At 34.0% G+C, this 27,513-nt stretch overlaps 1 protein-coding gene across 1 annotated transcript in view; it reads right to left on the reverse strand.

Annotated features, from left to right (window-relative positions):
* CCDC169 (coiled-coil domain containing 169) overlaps positions 1–27,513 on the reverse strand; it is a 71,876-nt gene that overhangs the window by 3,211 nt on the left and 41,152 nt on the right. Inside the window, 3 exon segments of the mRNA XM_021669287.2 lie at positions 21,469–21,545; positions 26,582–26,635; positions 26,835–26,933. Coding sequence (XP_021524962.1) covers positions 21,469–21,545; positions 26,582–26,635; positions 26,835–26,933 — 230 coding nt within the window.

The raw sequence follows: 27,513 nt of genomic DNA on the forward strand, positions 1-27,513 counted from the left end.
GCACATAATCGCCAGATTTATTAGGGTTGAAATGAAGGAGAAAATACTAAGGGTAGCCAGAGAGAAAGGTCAGGTTACCCACAAAGGGAAACCTATCAGACTTACAGCAGATCTCTCAGCAGAAACCCTACAAGCCAGAAAAGAGTGGGGACCAATATTTAACATCCTCAAAGAAAAGAACTTTCAACCCAGAATTTCATATCCAGCAAAACTAAGCTTCAAAAGTGAAGGAAAAATTAAATCTTTTGCGAACAAACAAGTACTTAGAGACTTCACCACCACCAGGCCTGCTTTATAAGAGCTTCCGAAAGAAGCACTATACATATAAAGGAACAACCAATATCAGCCTTTCCAAAAATATATCAAAAAGCAAAGAGCATCAACACAATGAAAAATCTACACCAACTAATGGGCAAAACAGCCAGCTAGCATCAAATGACAGTATTAAACTCATATATATTCAAATTGGATAAAAAGCCAAAATCCATCGGTATGCTGCATCCAGACCCATCTCACATGCAACGATACACAAAGACTCAAAACAAACAGAAGGAGGAAGATTCACCAACCAAACAGAGAGTAAAAATAAAGAAATAAATGAAAAGCAGGAGATGCAATTCTCGCCTCTGATAAAATAGACTTTAAAGCAACAAAGATCAAAAGAGGCAAAGAAGGACATTACATAATGGCATAAGGATCAATGTAACAAGAAGAGCTAACGATTCTATAGCTCAACGAGACAGAAAATTAACAAGGACATCCAGGACTTGAACTCAGACCCGGAACAAGTAAACTTAATAAACATTTATAGAACTTTCCACTTCAAATACACAAAACATACATTACCACCTCCCACCTATTCCAAAAGTGACTACATAATTGGAAGTAAATCACTCCTCAGTAATTGCATAGCATTTCATAGGTTTAAATGAAATATTGGTTGGCTGCTTGTTTGTTATTTTCTTCCCTTATTCCTTCCTGTCTACATCATTAAGTATAATTATTGGTATAAAAGAGGTTTTCAATACCCATTTCTAAACTGCATTCTAGCCTGGGCAAGAAAGCAATACTCCCATTCTCTCTCTCTCTTTCTCTTCCTTTTTCTTCCTCTTCTTCATTCTTTTTTTCTTTCTTTCTTTCTAAAAATAATAATAATAATAATAATTCATTCATTCCCCTGCCTCATCCCAGGTACCAGGCTAGGTCCTGGGTATGGGATTATATGCCAAGTAAACAGTGCCTATCCACATAGAACTTGGTGTGTTGGGAAGCTGGACATTAATCGAGAAGTCACATCAATATATAATCACACACATGATAAGTACCGTGAAGAAGCACAGAGTAGTGTGAGAGAGAATTTTGTGGAAGGAGATGACATTTAGATTGGGGCTGGAAGAAACTAACATGTAAGCCAAGACCTGAGGGAAAAGGAGTTAGGTAGACTAAGAGTGATGAGAAGAGCATTCTCTGTAAAGGAACATCTTATGTGGAGGTTTTGAGGCAGGAACAAGCTCGAGGCATTAAAAACTGAAAAGAGACCACAAGAGCTGGACACTGGCATGGGATGGAGCTAGGGAAAGAGGGGCCAGAAGATGCAGGGTCCTGGGGTTCATCATGAGACTTTTAGCTGCATCTCTGTGTCTGATGCTCTGATGGCAGATTTTTTTCTTTTCCTTTAAACCATGCCTGGGTCTGTTTGCAAGTAGACTTGTGGAAAGGCATGCTACTAAAAGACAAGGTAGGAAGAACAGGAGAAAAAAAAAAAGAACTAAAGGAAATCGTATCTATAGAGGAAATTATGAGAATAATGTCTCACCAAATCAAGAACACTAATAAGAGTTAGAAATTGTTTAAAAAGAACCAAACAGGCATTCTGGAGTTGAAAATGAAAATAAATGAAATGAAGAATTCACTAGAAGAGCTCAACAGCAGATTGGAATAGGCAGAAAAGATTTGCCAATTAAGATCATCTGGTTTGAGCAACAGATAACAAAGAATAAAGTGGAGGAAATTAAAATATTTTACCCTAAAATACATTTCTTTGACATATTTTGAAATGTCAGTCTCTTGGCCAGCAGGCAGAAATGACCTTGCAAAGCTGTCTTAAGTGGGGAAAGTTTGCATTAATGTGAAGAATCTCCACTAATGCAGTTGTGCCACCTCCCCTTTCTATGCCTTTCCCCAGATCTAGGAGATATGGAAAGTCTGACACATTTAAAAGTCTGAGAAGAAACATTTACCATCTATTCTCCCTGAGGGTGGCTTTATCTACATAAGAAGACCACCTTTGTTCACCAAGCCTCTTCACCTGGCTCCCATAACATTTTTAAAAATCAAAATCTAAGCCCCAACTCTTTCTATAACCTCAAAATGGTATCTAAGTTTCCATAACTCATTGGGAAGTTGGATTGTCATTCTGAGGACTCTCATGTATACACATTAAATAAATTTGTGTGCCTTTTCTCCTATTAATAAATCTGCCTATCTGTAATTTTGAGCAAACTTTAGGGGCCAAAAGCCTATGGCCCCCACTGAAGAAAACTAAACAGTCTCAGAGACCTGTAAAACACCATCAAGTATATCAGGATAGGTATAATGAGTGTCCCAGAAGTCAAGGGTAAAGAGAAAAGGACAGAGAGAATATTTGAAAAATAATAGCTAAAAGTTTCCCAAATATCATTAAAAACATTGATTTACAAATTTAAGAAGCCCAACAAATTGCAAAAAGAATAAATCAAAGAGATCAATATCCAGACACATCATTGTGAAACCATCAAAAGCCAGAACAAAGAGGGAATCTTGAAAGCAGCTAGAAAGAAGCAACTTGGTATGTATAAGGAATCTTCAGTAGGAGTAACAACTGATTTCTCATCAGAAACTATGAAGGCTGAAAGCAGTGGGATGAAATATTCAAAGTGCTAAGGGGAAAAGACTTTCAACTAAGAATTCTATATGCAAAAAAACTATCCTTCTAAAATAAAAGAAAAATTAAGATATTTCCAGATAAGCAAAAACAGAAGGAATTAATCATCAGCAAACCTGCCCTATAAAAAATAGTAAAGACTTTTGTGTTAAAATAAAAGAACATTTGATAGTAGTGCAAATCCACATGAAGAAATAAAGAAAACTGGTAAAGGTAACTACATAGGTAAACATAAATAAAAGAATAAATGTGGTTTTTGTTTGTAATTCTTTCTAAATCTCCTAAATGATTAAGAAAATGACTGCATGAGAAGCAATAATTGTAAATCTGTTAATGGAAACAAAATATGTAAGGTTGTAATTTGTATGACAATACAGCACAAAATAAGGTGGAGGAAATGGAGCTATATAGGACAGAACTTTGGTACACTATTGAAATTGTTTGTTTGAACCTAAAGTAGATTGTTATAAATTAAGATGTTAATTGTAATTCCCAGAGACCAAGACCAGATGACTTTGCTGGTAAATTCTACCCAACATTAAATCATACATATAAAAAAACCAAGCCTTCATGCACACTTCATAAAAATGAAATAGGAAAGAACACCTTCCAACTTAGTTTATGAGACAAATATTATGCTTATTTTCTTGTTTCTGCTTGTTTGGGGTTTGATTTGCTCTTATTTTTCAAGTTTCATAAGGTAGAAGTTTTTATTTTATTTGAAATTATTCCTTTAAAAATATATTTATAGCTATAAATTTCTAAGCACTAACCTGATTTTATAACTATATGAAAAAAATCTACAGCCAACATCATATTTAATGTAAAAACCAAAAGCTTTCTCTCTAAGATAAAGAACAAGTTAAGAATGTTCACTATTACCACTTCTATTCAACATCAATATGAGCGGTTCTAGCCAGGCCAATTAGGTAAGAAAAATAGATAATGGCATCCAAACTAGAAGGAAAAAAAGAAGTAAAATGATCTCTATTTAGGTGACATAATCTTGTATACAGAAAATACTAAGGCATACATATGCACAGACACACACACACACACACACATATTTATGAGATCTAATAAGTTCCTCAGGGTTTCTGGATTTAAGATCAATATGCGAAAATCAACTATATTTCTAGACACCAGCAATATACAGTCCTAAAATGAAATATTCTATTTCAAACTGCATCATAAAGAATATAAGGAACAAATTTAGCTAAAGAATTGCAAGATTTGTACACTAAAATCTATAAAATATCTTTGAAAGAAATTAAAGAAGATCTAAATAAATAGAAATTCCATGTTCTTGGATTGGAAGACTTAATATTGTTAAGAAGGCAATACTACCCAAAGTGATCTACAGATTCAACACACTCGCTCTACCAAAACACCAGCTGTATTTTGTGAAGAAATTGACAAGTGGATCCTAAATCCACATGGAAATAAAAGGGACTCTAAATAACCAAAATAATCTTGAAAAAGAACAATAAAATTAGAGTACTCACACTTCCTGATTTCAAACTCACTAAAAAGTTAGTCATTAAGACAGTATGGTATTGGCATAAGGATAGTGTTATAAATCAATGAAATAAAACTGAGGCACTAAGAGTAAACCCAAATGTTATGGTAAACTATTTTCTTTACAAGAGTGCCAAAACCATTTAATTGGGGAAGGATAGTCTTCAACCTGTGGTGTTAGGACAACTGAATAAATACAGGCAAAAGAGTGAAATCAAACCCCTACCTCACATCATATACAAAAATGAACTAAAAATGGGTGAAAAGGGAGCTAAAAGTATAAAACTCTTAGAAGAAAACATAGGTGAGCAATAATGTCTTATATATGACACCTAAAACACAAGCAACCAAGAAAAAGTAGATGATAGTCTTCATCAAAATTAAGAATCTTTGTGTTTCTAAAGATATCATCAAGAAAGTAAAAAGATCATCTATAGAATGGGAAAAAAAATTTGCAAATCTTGTATCTGACAAGGTCTAGTACCCAGAATATACAATGCTCTCAATGCAACATAATAGGGACAAACAAACCAATTTAATAATAGGCAAAGGACTTGAATAGACATTTCTCCAAAGAAGAGATACAGTTGTCCCTCTACATCCAAGGGTGATTGGTTCCAGGACTCCCATGGATACAAAAATTCACAGATGCTCAAGTCCCTTATATAAAATTGTGTCACATTTGCATATAATGTACACATATAATCCAGTATACTTTAAATCATCTCTAGATTACTTATACATAATACAAGGTAAATGCTACATAAATAGATGTTATACTGTATTGGGTTTTTAAAAATTATTTTTTATTATTGTATTATTATTATTGTTGTTGTTTCCCCAATTTTTTTGGTCCACAGTTGGTTGAATTTATGGATGCAGAATCCATGGGTATGGAAGGCTGTCTGTATAGAAATGGACAACAAATACATGAAAAGATGTTCAACATCATTAGTCATTAGGAATGTGCAAATCAAAACCATAGTAAGATACCACTTCACATCCACTAGGATTGTTAACATTTTTTTTTAAATAAAGAACAACATGTGTTGACAATGATGTGGAGGAATTGGAACCCTGATTCATTACTGATGGGATTATAAAATGGTACAGCTACTATAGAAAACAGCTTGGAAGTTCCTCAAAAAGAGAAATAGAATGGAATTGATTCTACTTCTAGGCATGCACCTAAGAGAATTAAAAACATTTACACACAAAACTTGAACAGGGATGTTCACAGAAAACTTGAACAGCGTTCATTATTCATAATGGTGAAGAGGTGTAAACACACAAATGTCCATCAGTTGATGAATGGATAAATAAAATGTGGTATATACAAAAACTGGAATATTACTCTGCCACAATAAGGAATAAATAACTCATTTATGTTCCAACATGGATGAAACTTGAAAATGTTATATTAAGTGGCAGAAGCTAAACATACAAGTCCATATATTGTATGTTCTCACAGTCGGAAATGTGCCACATAACATTTCAAGCAGCAATGGTCTGCATATATGACAGTATTCCTGTAAGATTATAATACTGTATTTTTGTTGTACCTCTTCTATTTTTATATACACAAATACTTACCATTGTGTTACAATTGCCAGAGCATTCAGTACAGTAATATACTGTACAGGTTTGTAACTTATGAGCAATAGGCTATACAATATAGCTAGCTGTGTTGTAGGCTCTACCATCTAGGTTTTTGTAAGCACACTCTATGATGTTTGCATGATGACAAAATTGCCATATGAGACACTTCTCACATGTCCCCATCATTAAGGGACACATGGTTGACTGTATATGAAATAATAAAACCAGAGAAAACCATAAAGACAGCAGATTAGTGATTGCGAGGAGTTTACTAGAAGGGGGTTTGAGAACTGACTGCTCATTCATATAGGCTTTCTTTTTGGGGTGATGAAAATGTTCTGGAATCAGTTAGTGGTGATGCTTGCATGATCCCATGAACATACTAAAAATCATTGATCTGTATACTTTATTATTTTTATTTAAATTTGTTTTAAATTGGGTCTGGCTCTGTTGGCCAGGCTGCAATGCAGTGGCACAATCACAGCTCACTGCAGCCTTAAACTCCTAGGCTCAAGTGATCATCCCACCTCGGCCTTCCAATGTACTAAAGATACAGAGTTGTATACTAAAGCATAAATTTTTTGGTATGTGAGTAATATCTCAATAAAAAATATTTTTAAAATGTGCTTTGGGAATAATCCATTTCCTGTTAAAAATTTCTTTATTAATGATGTTTAAAAATGATTTTTTTTCTGGTGAAATATGGAACCTCAACCACTCAATTATTATATTTAATTAATATAGCTCATTATAGATATTTATTATGTATAGTACTAAATGATTTTCTATTTCACTAAGAATGCTTTGAGTAGCTTTGAAATATGGCCCATTTCTAAAAGATCTAACTAACATGATGGCACTAATGTCTGAATAATAACTGACTAATGACACTAATGATGAAGCTGAGGTACTTCAATGGTAAAAGATGTTTAATCTCCTAGACGTCTTTTAGAGCAGTGTTTTCCAAACTGCAGAAAGCACGTTAGTTGGATTGATTTACTGAATTACAATAGCAATATAAAAATAGCAGAAAAGGAAACAGAACAGAAGAGGGAAAAGAACATATATTAATTAAAAAAACAGAAAAGGGGCCAGGTACAGTGATTCATGCCTGTAATCCCAGCATTTTAGGAGGCCAAGGTAGGAGACTGCTTGAGCCCAGGAGATTAAGACCAGCCTGAAAAACATGGCAACACCCTGTCTCTATTCTCTACAAAAAAATTTAAAAATTAGCTAGACATGGTGGCTCATGTCTATAGTCTGAGCTACTCAGGAGGCTGAGGCAGGGGGATCTCTTGAGCCTGGGAGTTTAGGGTTACAATGAGCTATCATTGTGACACTGCAATCTAGCCTGGGCTACAGAGCAAGACCTGACTCTTTAAAAAAAGAAAAAAGGACAGAAAAAGAAATATCAACATGCATCACACAGAGTAAGAGAAAGTATTTCATAAATTGTTAAATATAGAAATATATATGTGGGTATAGGGATCACAATATGGTGTCAGTCACCATTAAGAAAGTTGGGAAACCATTCTACAGTCCTGAGTACTATGGTTTTTAAATAAACAATAGTGGCTAAGCCTTCTGTAAGTTTGTTATTAATAGCATAACAGTCACTTGTAGTTCCAAATTACTGTCATATATATTTTTTCTGTCCTCACAAATAAATATATTATTACTTTGCTGATTCTTTATATTCAATAAAGTACTATAGTAATGATAATGTTTATCGAGTTAGGGATTTTTTAATAACCTCTAATTCTCATACTTATCATTCTTTTTGGGTTTCATCTCTGCATCTCTTGGGTAAGAAAATGGAATCTGAGAGTGGTTACTTATGTAAAGCCACGTTAAATAATAAGTAGTGGAGGCAAAACTGATGGGTCTATCTGCTCCAAAGTCAGTGCTGATTTTCATCTACACTTGTCCCCCCTTTATTCATGGTTTTACTTTCCACAGTTTCAGTTACCTGTGGTCAGCCATGGTCTGAAAATAGGTGATTACAGTACAAAAAGCTATTTTGAGAGAGAGACACAACACATTCATATAACATTTATTACAGTATGCTTTATAGTTAAGTTGTATTATTAGTTATTGCTAATCTCTTCCTGTGCCTAATTTGTAAATTTAATCATAGATATATGCATGTAAAAAAAAATAGTATACATAGGATGCAGTACTATCCATGGTTTCAGCATCCACTGGTGGTCTTTGGAATGTATCTCCCTTGGATAAGAGAGGACTACTGTACCACCTTGCTTCTTACTATTTTTTTTAAATACTGTACTGTATTAGTTATACAGTATTTACACTGCTATTTTGACTTGAGAATTTCCATAGTCTATCTGGACTGTCCCTTGACTTTTCTCTTTTAACATACAATTATTTAAAATGATTATAGGCCGGGCGCGGTGGCTCACGCCTGTAATCCCAGCACTTCAGGAGGCCAAGGCGGGCGGATCACGAGGTCAAGAGACCGAGACCATCTTGGTCAACATGGTGAAACCCCGTCTCTACTAAAAATACAAAAAGTTAGCTGGGCACAGTGGTGCGTGCCTGTAATCCTAGCTACTCAGAAGGCTGAGGCAGGAGAATTGCCTGAACCCGGGAGGTGGCGGTTGCCGTGAGCCGAGATCGCGCCACTGCACTCTAGCCTGGGTAATAAGAGTGAAACTCCGTCTCAAAAAAAATAAATAAATAAAATAAAATGATTATAAAGTATGCATATTCTTACATAAAATCTAAGAGTTGTAAATATAAATCATCCATAATTTCACTAATGTATTTTATACTATAATTGGTTTATTATTATAGGTAAGTGTTTTTCTATATCAGTAATGTTCATTGCTAGAATGTAATTTTTGCAACTTCCTAATATTAACATAGGTATTGACTTATTCCTTTAATGTTGGATATTTTGCTTGTGTTATCTCTACTGTAGCTGCTTTAAAAAAATAAAAATCAGAAGGATATGCCCCTAACAATCTGTCTCTTACCAAGTCCTAGAATCAATTTCCCTCAGATTCTTTTGTTCCAGGGCACCAACGGCTTGCTCCTTGGTTATTTTCTTCCTTTAGGGCTTTTAGTCACTTTAAAACTGTTCATAAGCAGAAAAAAATGAGGTTTCACACTCAAGAAAAAAAATAAACTATAGTTTTCTATTTTTAAGAACTATTCCCATGGTATCAGTTTTGAGCTCCTTGCTTTCAGGAATATGATTTTTCATAGTTAACATACGCCATGGGTCACAGTCAAAAAAGTTATCTATTAACTTCTCTAGACTTTTTGGCAACTTACTAAACTTATCCTAAAAAGACTGTTTCTCTCATTTAATCATAAAGAGCCTTTTGTCAAACTGGTGTATGTAAAGATCTCTAGAATACATCCTTCAACAGCAGTATAGTTATATTGTTCATTTGTGGCCATAATTCTACATAGTAGGACTGTAATAGCTAATATTCAATCAGGCACTATCCCTTTCTGCTAGAGTTTTAAAAGAGAATTTCACATTTACTAGGGTATTTTCAAATATTCTGATTAGTTCTGAACATTAGGAAAACTGTGTAAGTCAATATTTTAAAATTAGCACATATGAGAATATCCACCAAATCAAATATTAAAAGCCATGGAAACTTGATTAAAAGTTCACAAATCATAAATGTACCAATCCATGAATTATAATAAAGCAAATACTGATGTAAACACCACTTAGGTCAATCAATAGACTATCATCATCATACTGGAAGATACCAGCATGTTGCTCACAATTATTATTTACTTCTTCCTTCCCACTGGCATTAATAATTACTAGCCTATCTTCTGACATCACAGTTTAATTTTATTTTTGAACTTTAAATGAGATCACATTGTGCACATCCTTTTATTTCTGACCTATTTCACTCAATACTGAGAATTATCCATAATGCTGTGTGAGCTATATTTGTTTTTATTTTCATTATTCATATATATATACACATATATATAATTTTTATCTATTCCACTACTGATGGACATTTAGGCTATATTCAGTTTTGAACTGTCAAGAATAAAGCTGCTATGAACATTCTTATTCTTTTGGTATAAATGTATGCGACATTCTATTTGATATATTACTAGAATTGTTGGGTTATAGAGAAGGTGAATGATCAGCTAAATACAGAAAGTAAAGTTAAATGTATCTGATATGGTTTGGCTCTGTGTTCCTGACCCAAATCTCATGTTGAATTATAATCCTTGGGCTGGGGAAGTGACCTGGTAGGAGGTAATTGGATCCTGGGGGTGGATCTCCCCTTAGTGTTCTTGTGATAGTGAGTCTCACTCTGAAAATACTCTGTTATTTAGAATATACTAACTCTCAAAGTACTCTGTTATTTAGAATACACAAACTCTCAATGTACTCGTTTATAAAAAATATACTCACGCTCAAAATACTCTTTTATAAAAAAATACTCACTCTCAAAGTACTCTGTTATTTAGAATATACAAACTCTCAAAGTACTCTGTTATTTAGAATATAAAAACTCTCAAAGTACTCTTTTATAAAAAATATACTGACTCTCAAATAACACTTTTATAAAAAATATACTCACTCTAAAATTACTCTGTTATTTAGAATATACTAACTCTCAAAGTACTGTTATTTAGATTACAAAAACTCTCAAGGTACTCTTTTATAAAAAATACACTCACTCTAAAAGTACTCTTTTATAAAAAATATACTCATCTAAAGGTACTCTGTTATTTAGAATATAAAAACTCTAAAAGTACTCCATTATTTAGAATACACAAACTCTCAAAGTACTCTTTTATAAAAAATATACTCACTCCCAAAGTACTCTTTTATAAAAAATATACTCACTCTCAAAGTACTCTTTTATAAAAAATATACTACTCTTAAAGTGCTGTTATTTAGAATATACAAAGACTCAAAGTACTCTGTTATTTAGAATACACAAACTCACAATGTACTCGGTTATTTAGAATACACAAACTCTCAAAATACTCTTTTATAAAAAATATACTCACTCTTAAAGTACTCTGTTATTTAGAATATACAAACCCTCAAAGTACTCTGTTATTTAGAATATACAAACCCTCAAAGTACTCTGTAATTTAGAATACACAAACTCTCAAAATACTCATTTATAAAAAATATACTCACTCTCAAAGTAAACTTTTATAAAAAATAGACTCACTCTCAAAGTACTCAATTATTTAGAATATACAAACTCTCAAAGTACTCTTTTATAAAAAATATACTCCCTCTCAATGTATTCTTTTATTTAGAATATACTCTCTCTCAAAGTACTCTGTTATTTAGAACATACAAACTCTCAAAGAACTCTTTTATAAAAAATATACTGACTCTCAAAGTACTCTGTTATTTAGAATATACAAACTCTCAAAGTCCTCTGTTATTTAGAATATACAAACTCTCAAAGTACTCCGTTATTTAGAATGCACAAACTCTCAAATTACTCTTTTACAAAAAATATACTCACTCTCAATGTACTCTGTTACTTAGAATATACAAACTCTCAAGGAACTCTGTTATTTAGAATATACAAACTCTCAAAATACTCTTTTATAAAAAATATACTCCCTCTCAATGTACTCTTTTATTTAGAATATACTCACTCTCAAAGTACTCTGTTATTTAGAATATACTCAGTCTCAAAGTACTCTGTTATTTAGAATATACAAACTCTCAAAATACTCTATTATTTAGAATATGCAAACTCTCAAAGTACTCTTTTATAAAAAATAAACTCACTCTCAAAGCACCCTTTAAAAAAAAAAAACTCACTCTCAAATAACTCTTTTATAAAAAAATACTCCCTCTCAAAGTACTCTGTTATTTAGAATATATAAACTCTCAAAGTACTCGGTTATTTAGAATACAAAAACTCCAAAAGTACTCTTTTATAAGAAATATACTCAATCTAAAAGTACTCTTTTATATAAAATATACAAGCTCTCAAGGTACTCTGTTATTTAGAATATACAAACTCTCAAAGTACTCTGTTATTCAGAATATACAAACTCTCAAATTATTCTTTTACATAAAATATACTCAGTCTAAATTTAGTGTGTTATTTAGAATACACAAACTCTCAAATTACTCTGTTATTTAGAATACACAAACTCTCAATGTCCTCTGTTATAGAAAATATACTCACTCTCAAAGCACTCTTTTATAAAAAATATACACTCTCAAATAACTCTTTTATAAAACATATGCTCAGTCTCAAAGTACTCTGTTATTTAGAATATACAAACTCTCAAAGTACTCTGTTATTTAGAATACACAAACTCTCAAAGTATTCTTTTATAAAAAATATACTCACTCTCAAAGTACTCTTATAAAAAATATACTCACGCTCAAAGTACTCTTTTATCAAAACTATACTGACTCTCAAAGTACTCTGTTATTTAGAATATACTCAGTCTCAAAGTACTCTGTTATTTAGAATACACAAACTCACAAAGTATTCTTTTATAAAAAATATACTCATGCTCAAAGTACTCTGTTATTTAGAATTCACAAACTCTCAAAGTACTATTTTATAAAAAATATACTCACTCTCAAAGTACTCTTTTATAAAAAATATACTCACTCTCAAGGTACTCTGTTATTGAGAATATACAAACTCTCAAAGTACTCTGTTATTTAGAATACAAAATCTCTCAAAGTACTCTTTTATAAAAAATATACTCACTCTCAAAGTACTCTTTTATTAAAAAATATATTCACTCTCAAAGTACTCTGTTATTTAGAATATACAAATCCTTAAAGTACTCTTTTATAAAAAATATACTCTCTCTCAAAATACTCTGTTATTTAGAATACGCATACTCTCAAAGTACTCTTTTATAAAATACATATTCACTCTTAAAATACTCTTTTATAAAAAATATACTCACTCACAAGGTAATCTGTTATTTAGAATATACAAACTCTCAAAGTACTCTGTTATTTAGAATATACAAACTCAAAGTTCTCTTTTATAAAAAATATACTCACTCTAAAAGTAATCTGTTATGTATAATATATAAACTCTCAAAGTACTCTGTTATTTACAAAATAAAAGAGTTCTTTGAGAATCAGTATATTTTTTATAAAAGAGTACTTTGAGAGTGAGTATGTTTTTTATAAAAGAGTATTTGAGAGTGAGTATATTTTTTATAAAATAGTAATTTGAGAGTTTGTATATTCTAAATAACAGAGTACTTTGAGAGTCAGTATATTCTAAATAACAGAGTACCTTGGGAATGAGTATATTTTTTATAAAATAGTACTTTGAGAGTGAGTATATATTTTATAAAATATAAGTTTGAGAGATAGTATATTTTTTGTAAATGAGTACATTTAGAGTGTGTATATTCTTAAAAAAAGAGTACTTTGAGAGTGAGTATATTTTTTATAAAAGAGTACTTTGAGAGTGAGTATATTCTAAATACAAGGGTATTTTGAGAGTGAGTATATTCTAAATAAATGAGTAATTTGAGAGTGAGTTTATTTTTTATAAAACAGTATTTTGAGAGTGAGTATATTTTTTATAAAAGAGTACATTGAAAGTGAGTATATTTTTTATAAAAGAGTAATTTGAGAGTGAGTATATTCTAAATAAAAGAGTACATTGAGATGAGTATATTCTAAATAAAAGAGGACTTTGAGTGTGAGTATATTCTAAATAAAAGAGTAGTTTGAGTGCAAGTATATTGTAAATAAAAGAGTATTTTGAGAGTGAGTATATTTTAAATAAAAGAGTACTTTGCGAGTGAGTATATTCTAAATAAAAGGGTACTTTGAGAGGGAGTATATTTTTTATAAAAGAGTAATTTGAGGGTGAGTATATTCTAAATAAAAGAATACTTTGAGAGTGAGTATGTTTTTTATAAAAGAGTATTTTCAGAGTGAGTATATTTTTTACAAAACAGTGCTGGGAGAGTGAGTATAGTTTTTATAAAAGAGTACTTTGAGAGTGAATATATTCTCAATAGAGTGCATTGAGAGTGAGTATATTTTTTATAAAAGAGTATTTTGAGAGTGAATATATTTTGTATAAAAGAGTATTTTGAGAATGAGTATATTCTAAATAAAAGAGTACTTTGAGAGTGAGAATATTTTTTATAAAAGAGTATTTTGAGAGATGTATATTCTAAAAAAAAGAGTACTTTGAGAGTGAGCATATATTAAATAAAAGAGTAATTTGAGACAGATTATAAATAAAAAAGTACTTTGAGAGTGAGTATATTCTAAATAAAAGAGTACTTTGAGAGTGAATATATACTAAATAAAAGAGTACTTTGAGAGTGAGTGTATTTATTATAAAAGGGTACTTTGAGAGTGAGTATATTCTTTATAAAAGAGTACTTTGAGAGTGAGTATATTTTTTATAAAAGAGTACTTTGAGAGTGAGTACATTTTGTATAAAAGAGTATTTGAGAGTGAGTACATTTTTTATAAAAGAGTACTTTGAGAGTTTGTGTATTCTAAATAACAGTACTTTGAGAGTTTGTATATTGTAAATAGCAGAGTATTTGAGAGTGAGTATATTTTTTATAAAAGAGTATTTTGAGTTTGTATATTCTAAATTACAAAGTACTTTGAGAGTGAGTATATTTTTCATAAAAGAGTACTTTGAGAGCTTGTATATTATAAGTAACAGAGTACTTTGAGAGTGAGTATATTCTAAATAACAGAGTACCTTGAGAGTGAGTATATTCTAAATAACAGAATACCTTGGGAGTGAGTATATTTTTTTATAAAAGAGTACTTTGAGAGTGAGTATATTTTTTATAAAAGAGTACGTTGAGAGTAAGTATTATTTTATAAAAGAGTACTTTGAGAGTTTGTGTATTCTAAGTAACAGAGTACTTTGAGAGTCTGTATATTCTAAATAACAGAGTACTTTGAGAATGAATATATTTTTTAGAAAAGAGTAGTTTCAGAGTGTGTATATTCTAAATAACAGAGTATTTTGACAGTGAGTACATTTTTTATAAAAGAGTACGTTGAGTTTGTATATTCTAAATAACAGTACTTTGAGAGTGAGTATATTCTAAATAACAGAGTACCTTGAGAGTGAGTATATTCTAAATAACAGAGTACCTTGAGAGTATATTTTTTATAAGAGTACTTTAAGAGTGAGTATATTTTTTATAAAAGAGTACTTTGAGAGTGAGTATATTCTAAATAACAGAGTACTCTGAGAGTGAGTATATAAATAACAGATTACATTTAGAGTGAGTACATTTTTTATAAAAGAGTACTTTGAGAGTTTGTATATTCTAAAGAACAGAGGACTTTGAGAGTTTGTATATTCTAAATAACAGAGTACCTTGAGAGTGACTATATTTTTTATAAAAGAGTACTTTCAGTGTGATCTGGTGGGAGGTAATTGGATCCTTGGGCGGGTCTCCCACTTAGTGTTCTTGTGATAGTGAGTTCTCACAAAATCTGGTTGTTTGAAAGTATGTAGCACTTCCCCATTCACTCTCTCTACTGCTCTGCCATGTGAAGAAGGTGCTTGCTTCCCCTTCGCCCTTCCACCATGACTGTAAGTTTCCTGAGGCCTCCCCAGCCATGTTTCCTGTACAGCCTGCGGGACTGTGATTCAATTAAACTTTTCTTACTGAGTCACAGGTAGTTGTTTATAGCAGTGTGAGAACGAACTAATACAGTATTCCATAGTGGTTGTAGAAATTTATACTCCTACCCACAGTGTATGAGAATCCCCTATTCCTCCACATCCTTGACAACACTTGGAATCATCAATCTTCAAAATTTGTGGTTGTATCTTGTAGTTTTAATTTGCATTCTGCTGATGAGTAATAGTGCTGAGTCTCTCTTCACATGTCCATTGACCATTTGATTATCCCATTCTGTGAGGTGCCTAATACCATAACTTCCTTTAAAGACTCAAATTTGAGTCATCAACAAAAATTTCCAGAGTTAAGCCAGTAAGTAAGAAAAGCAATATTTTGAGGTAGTACCAATTATATATACCTAATTTGGATTATTAGAGAGATATAGAAATATTTCTATTAGATGAGTGATTTGCATTATAGTTTCAGAGTGTAGAGGACGTTTTCTCCATTTAACCATTTAGTCATAAATTCATTCAAAAATTATTAAACACCAATTTATGCCAGGCACTCTATTCAACAGTAAGTGTCATCAGAGATGGAAGTGATTGATCTGGGATCAAGCACAAGCAGTGCTGGAGTGCACAAACCAGCTAAAAGGGCATGTATCCCAGCCCGTGCCATCCACCTTGATGCACCAGCACCTTAAGCTCAGTTCAGACCTGTGGTGTGGAGGGCCGCACAGACAAGCTGATTATCAGCCTGATTCACAGCTGCTGCTGCTACATAAGGGGGTAAGGAGGAATGAGTTTGGCATCCAGGTGATCTACTTGGTTGTCCTTCGGTACTAACTTGCCCTATTTTGACAGTAAGTGGATAAGTATCTTAGCCATGACCTGGAAAGGACATGATAAACAGAAGCTCAGATTCCCCAGGGATAAGGGTCTGGGTCATTCTGCAAGAGGAAAAAGGCCCACACTTGAGTCATGCATAAATCAGCTTGGTACATGGAACTGCAGCTGCACTATAGCCCTACTCCCTCTGCCCAAACCTGGTTCCTAGCCTTCCCCTACAGGTGTTGATCCTAAGAACCCTCACTCAAACTTCCTGGCCGGGTGCAGTGGCTCATGCCTGTAATCTCAGCATTTTGGGAGGCCAAGGCGGGAGGGTCGTTTGAGGCCAGGAGTTCGAGACCAGCCTGGTCAACATGGTGAAACTCTAGCTCTACTTAAAATACAAAAATGAATCAGGCATGGTGGCACATACCTGTAATCCCAGCTGTTTGGGAAGCTGATGCAGGAGAATAATTTGAACCCAGGAGGCAGTGGTTGCAGTGAACAGAGATCACACCACTGCACTCTAGCCTAAGTGATGGAGCCAGACTCCATCTCTAAATAAATAAATATGTAAATAAAATAAACTTCCTGCATGCTGATTCCCATTTTAAGAGTCTACTCGCTGAGAGATCCAACTCCCAGCAATACTCAATGGAAAACCAAACTGCCCTCATAGATCTATATACTGGTGATATATATGTGTGCATGTGCTAATATATGATTATAATAAAGAAGTTTAACTTTCATTTTTGAAATATTTCCCTCTTCACTATTTAAGCAAATTTGAATAACAGAGGTATATATTTTTAGAACAGATATAAATTGGAAAATAAATCTGAACTGCAAGATATTAATAAAAATATTTAGGGTGGTTGTACAGAAAAGTCAACATAGCAGGCTTGAGAGTATTGTCTTTGGAAAAGCCTGCTTGTGAGGTTGGCTCTTGGCTGGTATCCGGAAACTTATGGGTAAACAGTTCCCTAAACTGATATAAACCTTTTCCCAAATGAAAAGAATTATTCACTGTGCCTATGCTATTTGTACAAACAATGTGGTTTATATTGAACACCTGTTTTCTTTCTGGGAGTCTGCAATTCTGGTGCATGCCAGGCAGAGGAAGCCTATGTGATCTGTTCCCAATAGAAACACTGGGGGCTAAGTATCTAATGAGCTTCTCTGGTAGATAAAACTTCATATACTGTCATACCTGCTATTGCAACTCCTTGCTGGAGTTAAATTAACTATGCTACCCTAATTTGGAGAAAACTTTTGGAAGCTTGGGCCTAGTGTTCTTAGAATCCATCCCATGTGCCTTATCCCTTCATTGATTTTGCTTTGTATTCCTTTGCTATAAATTCCCTGTGAGGCACATGGATTGGATAAAGAAAGAAAAAAGGAAAATATATATTAGACACAAGTACAAGAATTTGCCAATCCTTATTAATTCCTCTAATGAATCACTGAATATGGGAGTGGTCTTGGGGACTCTGACACAGTGGTGTAATAGTTTTTCTAGGGAAGTCCTTTGTCAGAATTTATTTTAATATTTAAAGTACATTATATTTCCAATAATGAAAATGTATAAAGATAATGAATAATTTAAAGCATTTGACTATTCAAGAAAGAATATACTTTATCTAACTAAATATATTTAATGCTACCTCATTAATCTCCACCAAAGAAATTTGCTATACTTGAGTGCCTCTTACCTTGATCTATATTTAAAAAGGATTCTGACTTACAGCTGATTCATAACTTGGCTTCATTTTTTATAATGTTAAGTTATATACGAATGTTTTCCCCTACATGGAATAAAGTTACTCAGAGAAGGTTTACCTGAGTAATTCTTCTGTATTTAGTACAGGACCAGGGAAAATTGTGTATATATATAACCTTCTAAACTTACAAAACATTCCTGGTTTTTTTTCCTTAAGAGACAGTGTCTTGCTCTGTTGACCAGGCTGGATTGCAGTGGTGCAATCATGGCTCACTGCAGCCTTGACCTCCTGGGCTCAAGTGATCCTCCTGTCTCAGCCTCCCAAGCAGCTGAGACTACAGTGCACATCACCCCAGCCAGTCAATTTTTCTAATTTTTTGTAGAGACAGAGTCTTGCTACGTTTCCCAAGTTGGTCTTGAACTTGAGGACTCAAGGAATCCTCCTGCCTCAGCCTCCCAAAGTGCTGCATGACAGGCATGAGTCATTGCACCAGGCCCTCTGTTCTTTATGTAACCTAAATTCATTTTGTTTACATAGGAAAACAGTTTAAACTGCACTGTCATCTATGATTATTTTAGTGTCCACTCCAGTGAACATATTTAGAGTAGGGCTGATGCTGTAATTGTTCATGCATACCTTGTCTTATTATGCTTCACTTTATTGTGCTTCAATAATACTGCATTTTTACAAATTGAAGATCAGTGGCAACCCTGTGTTGAGCAAGTCTATCAGCATCATTTTTCCAGTAGCATATGTTCATTTCATGTCTGCATCATATTTTGGTAATTCTTACAATATTTCAAACTTTTATTACTTCATCTGTTATGGTGATCAGTGATCTTTGATGTTACTACTGTAATTGTTTTGGGGAGCCACGAACCATGCCCATATACAACAGCAAACTGTTTAATAAAGGTATGTAGGTTCTGACTGCTCTGCCAACCAGCCATTCCTGGGTCTCTCACTCTCTCTTTGGGCCTCTCTATTCACTGAGACACAACAATATTGAAATTAGGCCAATTAGTAACCTTGCTGTGGTGCTGAAGTAAAAGGGAGAGTTGCACATCTCTCACTTTAATTTGGCTAGAAATGATAAGCTTAGTCATTTAGTGAGGAAGGTATGTTGAAAGCTGAGATAGGCTGAAAGCTAGGCCTCTTGTGCTAAACAGTTAAGCCAGTTGTAAATGCAAAGGGAAGATTCTTAAAAGAAATTAAAAGCACCACTCTAGTGAACACAAAAATGATAAGGAAGCAAAACAGCCTTCGGGAGAAAGTTTGAGTGGTCTGGATGAAAGACCAAAGAGGCCACAGTATTCTCTAAAGCCAAAACCTAATCAAGAGTAAGATCCTAAATCCCTTCGATTCTCTGAAGGCTGAGAGAGGTGAGAAAGCTGCAGAAGAAAAGCTGGAAGCCAGCCACTTGGTTCATGAGTTAAGAAAAGAAGCCCTCTCCATAACATAAGAGTTCCAGGTGAAGCAGCAAGTGCTGATGAAGAAGCTGTAGCAAATTCTCCAGAAGAATGAGCTAAGATCACTGATGAAGGCAACTACACTAACCAACAGATTTTCGATGTGAACAAACAGCCTCTATTGGAAAACAGATGCCATCTAGGACATTCCTAGCTACAGAGCAGAAGACAATGCCTGGCTTCAAAGCATCAAAAAACAGGTTGACTTGTCCAAGGCTAATGCAGCCGGTGACTTTATGTTGAAGCGAATGCTCATTTACCATTCTGAAAATCCTAGGAATTATTCTAAACCTACTCTTCTTGTACTCTATAAATGAAATAAAGCCCAGATGACAGCACAAGAATTTAGAGTTTACAGCATGATTTATTGAATATTTTAAGCCCACTGTTGAGACTTACTGCTCAGAAAATAAGATTCCTTTCAAAATATTACAACTCTTTGACAATGTACCTGGTTACAAGAACTCTGAGGGAGATACACAAGGGATAAATGCTGTTTAAATGCCTGTTAACATACCATCTATTCTGCTGCCCTGATCAAGGGGTAATTTTAACTTTCAAGTCTTATCATTTAAGAAATACATTTCATAAGGTTATACCTGCCATAGATAGTGATTCCTCTGATGGGTCTGGAAGAAAGCCTTCTGGAAAGGATTCATCATTCTAGATGCCACTAAGAACATTTGTGATTTATGAGAGGAGGTAAAAAAATGTCAACATTAAAAGAAGCTTGGAAGATGATGATTCCAACCCTCACAGATGACTTTGAGGGGTACAGGACTTCAGTGGAGGAAGTCACTGTAGATGTTTTGGAAACAGTAATTCAGTCATCTCTTCAGGCTGCAATCTCATGATAAAACTTGAATGAACTGCTGCAATCTCATGATAAAACTTGAATGGATGAGGAGTTGCTTCTTACAGATGAGCAAAGAAAGTGGTCTCTTGAGATGAAATATGCTCCTCATAAAGATGCTGTGATGTCATTTTTGAAACAACAGCCAAGGATTTAGAATATTCTATGGACTTAGTCGATAAAGTAGCAACAGAATTTGAAAAGACTAACCCCAATTTTGAAGGAAGTTCTACTGTGGGTAAAACGCTATCAAACTGCAACACATATAATAGAGACATCTTTCATAAAAGAGACAATTGGTGCAGTAAATCAGTGCCCTATTTTCAGAATTTCCACAGGTACCTCAGCTTTCAGCAGCCACCACCCTGATCCGTCAGCAGCCATCAACATGGAGGCAAAACCCTCCACCAGGAAAAAGATTACAACTCACTGAAGGCTCAGATAATCAATAGCATTTTTCAGTGTAAAATCTTTTTAAATTAAGGTATCTACATTGTTTTTAGACATAATGCTATTGCACACTTAATAGACTTACAGTAATGGTATAAAAATAACTTTTATATACACTGAGAACCCCAAAATTTGTGTAACTCACTTTATTGTGATACTCACTTTATTATAATGATCCGGAACCAAACCCATAATACCACCAAGGTATGCCTGTGTTTATGTCATTGTTAATGGTGTAGTTTTAAGCTCTCCTGGATACATATTATTTTAGCTTAAAAAGTAATATATTATCGTGTTTGAGGACTAAAAATGCCTCTGGGATCTAAAAAAGAAATGTATACAAATAGTGGAAAAGATCACAAACCTTTAAATTCTCTTACCATCTGCTATTTTATATTATTGCTATAAAACCTAGAAGTTCAACTTCCAAAATGTAGTGGACACCTGTTGTGTCAGTGCCATTTATGTGCAAATGTAATTAATTAGAAAGAAAATATATAGCTAGAATTACGTTTTCACTAAATTCTGTTGCATCCTAGGCAGTTGATCCATCTGTTGCCTTTTAGAAACTTGATGTAAGCTAGAACCCTGAAATACAAAAATTTGACTGTTTATCCTCTTAGTTCATAATTGAGTTCAGAAATAAGAGAGAGAGTCAATTCTCAATTAACTCTCCCACAGGTTCTTTTGCGGCATGTGTAAGAGAAGCTGAGAAAAATGGGAAAGTCTGACCTTCTCCATTATTATCAGGCCTCTAAAGACTCTGGAAATCCCCCATCTCAGCCCCATAGTGCATGTGACCTATTAAAAAAAATATGGAGGAAACTGTGAAAACCATATAACCTGTGTGGTATAGATCATTAAAATTTCTTGTAGTAGACACTAAATATAGAAAATACATGCACCCTGCCATTATGGTACATAAGACAATAGAAACTTTAGTATTTTGAGGCAGAAATAGAAAAACAATATTTTCACTTTTGCCTACCTTGAAATTCCTCCAGGATATAAAAGTGGAGACTTCTAGTAGGCAGTATAAATGTAATCTGCAATTCAGAAACAATTGAGGCTGATGACTTTAGAAATGGCAATTGAAGCCAAGAGTGAATGAGATCATTTGTTAAGGGTACACAGAGAAGGAAGAGAATCAATAACATAAACTTGAGAAAGCAACTTTTAAGGGATAGGACAATCACCAAAGATAGACAATAAGAAAACCCAGGAAAAAATACTATCATGGAAGTCAAGTCAGGGAGAGTGGGGAGTATTCAAAGAAGTGAGCATGGTTGGCAGTGTAAAATGCCTCACAGATGCTTCACCAAACTTCAACAGGAGTTGCTATATTTGGCTAATAGGAGATAAACTGGGTGAAAGCACAATAGCAGGGTCACAAGAGAAATAAAAAGAGATCAAGGACTAAAAAGCAAAGGCAATGAACATATTCATTTATTCATGAAGTTTGGCTTAGAAAAAGCTAAAGTAGTAGTTTTATGAAGACAGTTAATGGTAAAGTCAAGGTTTGTTTTTATTTTGTTTTGGTGGGAGGGTTGAGCATGTCACAAGCAAAGGTTAAGCCAAAGGCAATGAAAGAGAGATTAAAAATATAAGAAGGAATATTATTAAGTAAGTCCTAGAGGCAACAGACTGGCGAACAGGTTTGGGATCCTTTTCCTTTAAGACAGGAAGAACAGGAACAGTGGATAAAGATGTGAATAAATTTGAAAATAAAAAGTAGGAAAGTTGAGTTTCACACCTGATAGACTGTCTTTTTGTGTATGAGCTAAGATATAGATCATTTGATATGAGTGAAAGATTTGGGTATATTGGAACAGAAAATGGAATTAATTCATTCATTTATTTAGCTAATGTTATTGAGCAACTACTGTATGCTGCCACTACATTAAGTACTCAGGTACAAAGACAAATGGTTCATGGTTCTACTGGGGAAACAGCAAAATAAATAGGTGATTACAGTTAAGTGCCTTGATAGAGATGTGCACAGGTGCTTTGTAAGCATACAGATGAAGCTGATTGAGGGTGGTGGGGGAGGGCTTCACATGGAAGAGTAGCCAATTAAGAACTAGGGAAAGGATATTCTAGGTAGAAGGAACAGTAAGGACCTTAGGTATAAAGCAGCAGATATATCCAGGAATTGCACATAGCATTTGGTCTAAATGCAGTCCAGGATATTAGTAGGAATAATGCTGCAGAGACAGGCACAGCCAAGTTGGAGAGGACCCTGTGGAGACCACATGACAGAGCTTTGCTGTGATCCTCTAGGCAATGCAAATTGAAGGTTTTTAACAGGAAACAGCACTGTTGTATCTGTATTTCAGAATGATCACTCAGGCAGCAGAGAAGAAAAATGGGTGTGGCAGAGTTAGTTAAGACTTTGGTAACTATGCTATTGAGATTATATCTCAAGTACTAAATTTAAACCTATAGAGCCATATTTTTAAATGAACAATAACGGAATTGTCCAAAAAGTCAGCAGAAATACTTGGGCAGTCTGGAACCTATGCCATGAGGAATGGCTAATGTAACTTAATATTTTAGCTTAGAAAACAAAGCAAAACAAAAAACTATGGGAAGACCGACAGTCATTTACAAATCTTTGAAAAACTATCATGTAGGAGGAGTGTAGACTTGTTCTTATTCTTCAGAGGATGTAACTAAACCAATGAGTTTTAAGGAAGTTTCAGGAAAGGAGAATAGAGGCATCATATGATGTTTTAACAATTTTAACAATTAGAACTTCCTGATAATGAAATAGCAAGGCCTCAGATTCCTTATCTGTAAGCTAAAAGCATTATTTTTCTCAATCTCTCAGAGCCATTGCTAAAATTTTATATTTACAAGGATAGAAACTAAAACTTAAGTTTATTATGTGTTGCAAAAAACTCTAATCAGTATTTCTGCCTGACTTTAAGTAATGCAGTGTACCTATGTATTAAAAAGCAATGTCCATACTGTACTTACATTACATTGGGCATATCAGACAACTCCCGAGAGGGGGAAACTCAGTTTCATTCAAAACAATGAATCAAGAGTGAGACAAAGTCACAGAAAGGACAGCAGTAGAAGGATAAACAGCACACTCAGCAAATAGCTCTAGTTATCTACCAATGAATAAATTATTTACACATTCAGCATGGAAAGAACTGCAAATCATCCATTAACCTTTCCAATCACCACAGTATCCACATGGTTAGAACTGTCCTTCACTATAAAGATTAACAATTCACTCTAGAGTGAAAATCCTTATTAACATTTATACTGGGGACAGGATTAACATCTTCCTGGGAAGCTGTTAAAATAGGCTTTTATCGTATGTTCAGTGATCCTGTGGAGTCAGAGTAGGATTATTTCACATAAGTGAATTTTTCAGATAAACAAAGGTAAATGACTGCTTTGAGGACAAAAGACTTTATTTTTAACCTTACAAAAATCCTCCAACAATGTGTTATATATCACCTTTTTCTTAATTACTTGGGCTTATGATTATGAACATAAATTCTGTTTTATGTTCAGTTCAGTAAACAATTTTGCATATTTACTTTTTGCCACTCTTTGCGAAAGGGAACAGAAAGCATGAGTCACCCTGCCTGACCTCAGGGAGAAACCTACAGTTGAGTGAAGCAACAAATAAATCAGCAATAAGGGACCAGGTAGAAGGCTAAGGCAAGTAGAAATTCTGGTGCCTCTATCACAGAGAAGGGCTAGGAGGATCAGGAAAGAAACACAGGAAAGTGATATTCATCATTTCCTGGAATTTACAACCTATTATGTGCCAGAAATTTCACTCAGTATTTCACATATATTATTTTTCTACATACAAAATCCTTTCAAGATACTGATATTTCCTTTTCACAGGTGAGGAAGGAAATTAAGGCCCAGAAAGGTCACACAGTAATAAGTACAGAGCTGGGATTCAAATTCAGATTTGCAATGGCTCTACAGTCTGGTCTTTTCATCATATCATGTCCCATAAAGAGGTAATGTTTGTGCTAGACCTTGAAGGAAGTGGAATTGACATGTATGAGAAGGAGCATATTCAAGCGCATAGTCTGAGGAAAGGCACAAGGGTGCCTGTGTTCTAAGAGGAATCGGTGTATCCAACCCAGTATCAAGGACCATGAAGTTTAAGCTAATCATCCATTTTACAGACAAGAGACTACAAGGACTGATCCTATCTTGTCTCAATGTCTTACTTACCTTAGTCAACACTACAACCCACACTGCCCTTTACCCACTGTAGACCTGACTTTCTCAAAATTTTCTAAATATCCCCTTACTGGCTCTAATCCCCAAACCTAATGCCCTTCCTCTCAACCCTTTCATTAATCCATCTAGATATTCCGGATTGGTGATTAGCAAATTATTCTTTATGCCAATCTCATTCTCAAAATCCTCTACCTCCTTTTCTGACCTAGCTATATCTTCAGGATTCCAACACTCTTTTCAGCTCTTCTTCCCTTGACTGTCACTGCTGAACTTCTTCAGACTTACATCCTAGATTATGTTTTCTTTTCCCACTGTGTATTCTCCCCAATGCATTTCATTCATTCAATGACTTCACTTTTTATATGATAATAATTTTCAAATCTTTGTTTCCTGAGAGTCACATATGTCCAACTGCTCTTTGGACACTTTCATTTAGATGGCACACATTGAAACCTGAGTTTATATCCTAATCCTAAAACATATGCCAAAATAAGATTAATACTGATTAAATAGTTAAATGTCAGATATTATGCTATACAAGTAATAAAAGATGTGGTGAATGCTATGAAACATTGAGATGGTCTTTTTAACTATAACATTAGAAATCATAAAAGACAGCTCTGACAACATCAAAATAAAAACTCTACAATACCAACAATATCATAAATAAAATGGAAAGGCAAATGAATAGCTTGAAAATAGATGCAACATCTTTCATAACTTATCGATCAGCTCCCTGTCCTATAAATACACACTTCTACCAACAGCAGTTCTTATCTCTCAGATCTTATCATGCATAATCATAAAGTGAAGTGCCTTTACTTTCATGATAGCACAGAGATAGCAGCAACCTGTTTGAATTCCAGTGATTACAGGTGAAACTAAAAGGATAATTAAGAAAGCAAATATGAAAAATAACCTTCTAATCTGGAAAACTGTTATGTCCTTTTTACCTTTTTTTTTTTTTTTTTGAGATGGAGTCTTGCTCTGTCACCCAGGCTGGAGTGTAGTGGTGCCATCTCGGCTCACTGCAACCTCTACTTCTCAGGTTCAAGCTATTCTGCCTCACCTCCTGAGTAGCTGGGACTACAAGTACCCACCACCACAGCCAGCTAATTTTTTTTATTTCTAGTAGGTTCAGGGTTTCACTATGTTGGCCAGGCTGGTCTTGAACACCTGACTTTGAGATCTGCCCGCCTCGGTCTCCCAAAGTGCTGGGATTACAGGAATGGCCATTTTTACCTTTTACACAAGTTGTATATTTTCCTGTTCACCCTCCATATTTAGAAACTTAATTCCAACATCTGCTTCTTTCAGAAACCAAAAACAAAATCTAGAAAAGTGAAAGATATAATTTATAGTAAGAGGAAACACTAAGAATTTGAAATAAAAAGAGTTACCTGAGACATTTCAGCTAGGTATGTACAGCGTTCATTGTTGATCCTGTGGTAAGCCTATGTGAAGATACGAAAGTAAAGAATCCAACATATGAGAAGATGAGCAATACTAGCAAGACTAAGTTAAGGTTTATGTCTCTATAGTGTAGAAAATAGTTTTGTAAGCATTTTGTGATAATTACAGAGTAGGTTTGTAGATAACATTAGAAATAATGGCAGTTTCAAAGGAATTACTAAATATAGAGTAAAAACAAACCTTTGATTCTTGTTCCAGTTTAAATGCATAGTATTTCACTTGACTTTCAAGAGTCCTCTTCTCTTTTTCTAGCTGTTTAAGTAATGTGTTTAAGGATTCCTGAAAATACAAATAGTAAAATTTTCTATGTACTCATGTTCTAAACAAAATAAGAAACGACAATTTCTTCACTAGCAAATGCCTTGTTTACCTAACATTCTGTGATTTCATAATTCTATGATGTGTCCTTTTATTTCTTTTTTTGTTGAGATGGAGTTTCACTCTGTCACCCAGGCTTGAGTGCAATGGCATGATCTCGGCTCACTCCAACCTCCACCTCCCAGGTTCAAGCGATTTTCCTGCCTCAGCCTCCCAAGTAGCTGGGATTACAGATGCCTGCCACCATGGCCAGCTAATGTTTTGTATTTTTAGTACAGACAGGGTTTTGCCATGTTGGCCAGGCTGGTTTTGAACTCTTGACCTCAGGTTGATTCACCTGCCTCAGCCTCCCAAAGTGCTGGGATTACAAGTATGAGCCACTGCACCCAACCGATGTGTACTTTTTAAGTAACAGTAATAATCACAATATTTATTTAACTGTAACAATATGCCATGTATTGTACTAAGTGCTTTTCTTTTTCCCATATTAAACAATCTTTATTTGAAAAACAGTATCATACAAATGTAATACTATCAAACT

Source organism: Aotus nancymaae, unplaced genomic scaffold (assembly GCF_030222135.1).
Source record: "Aotus nancymaae isolate 86718 unplaced genomic scaffold, 86718_ANA_hifiasm-v0.15.2.pri h1tg000043l, whole genome shotgun sequence".
Classification (NCBI taxonomy): domain Eukaryota; kingdom Metazoa; phylum Chordata; class Mammalia; order Primates; family Aotidae; genus Aotus; species Aotus nancymaae.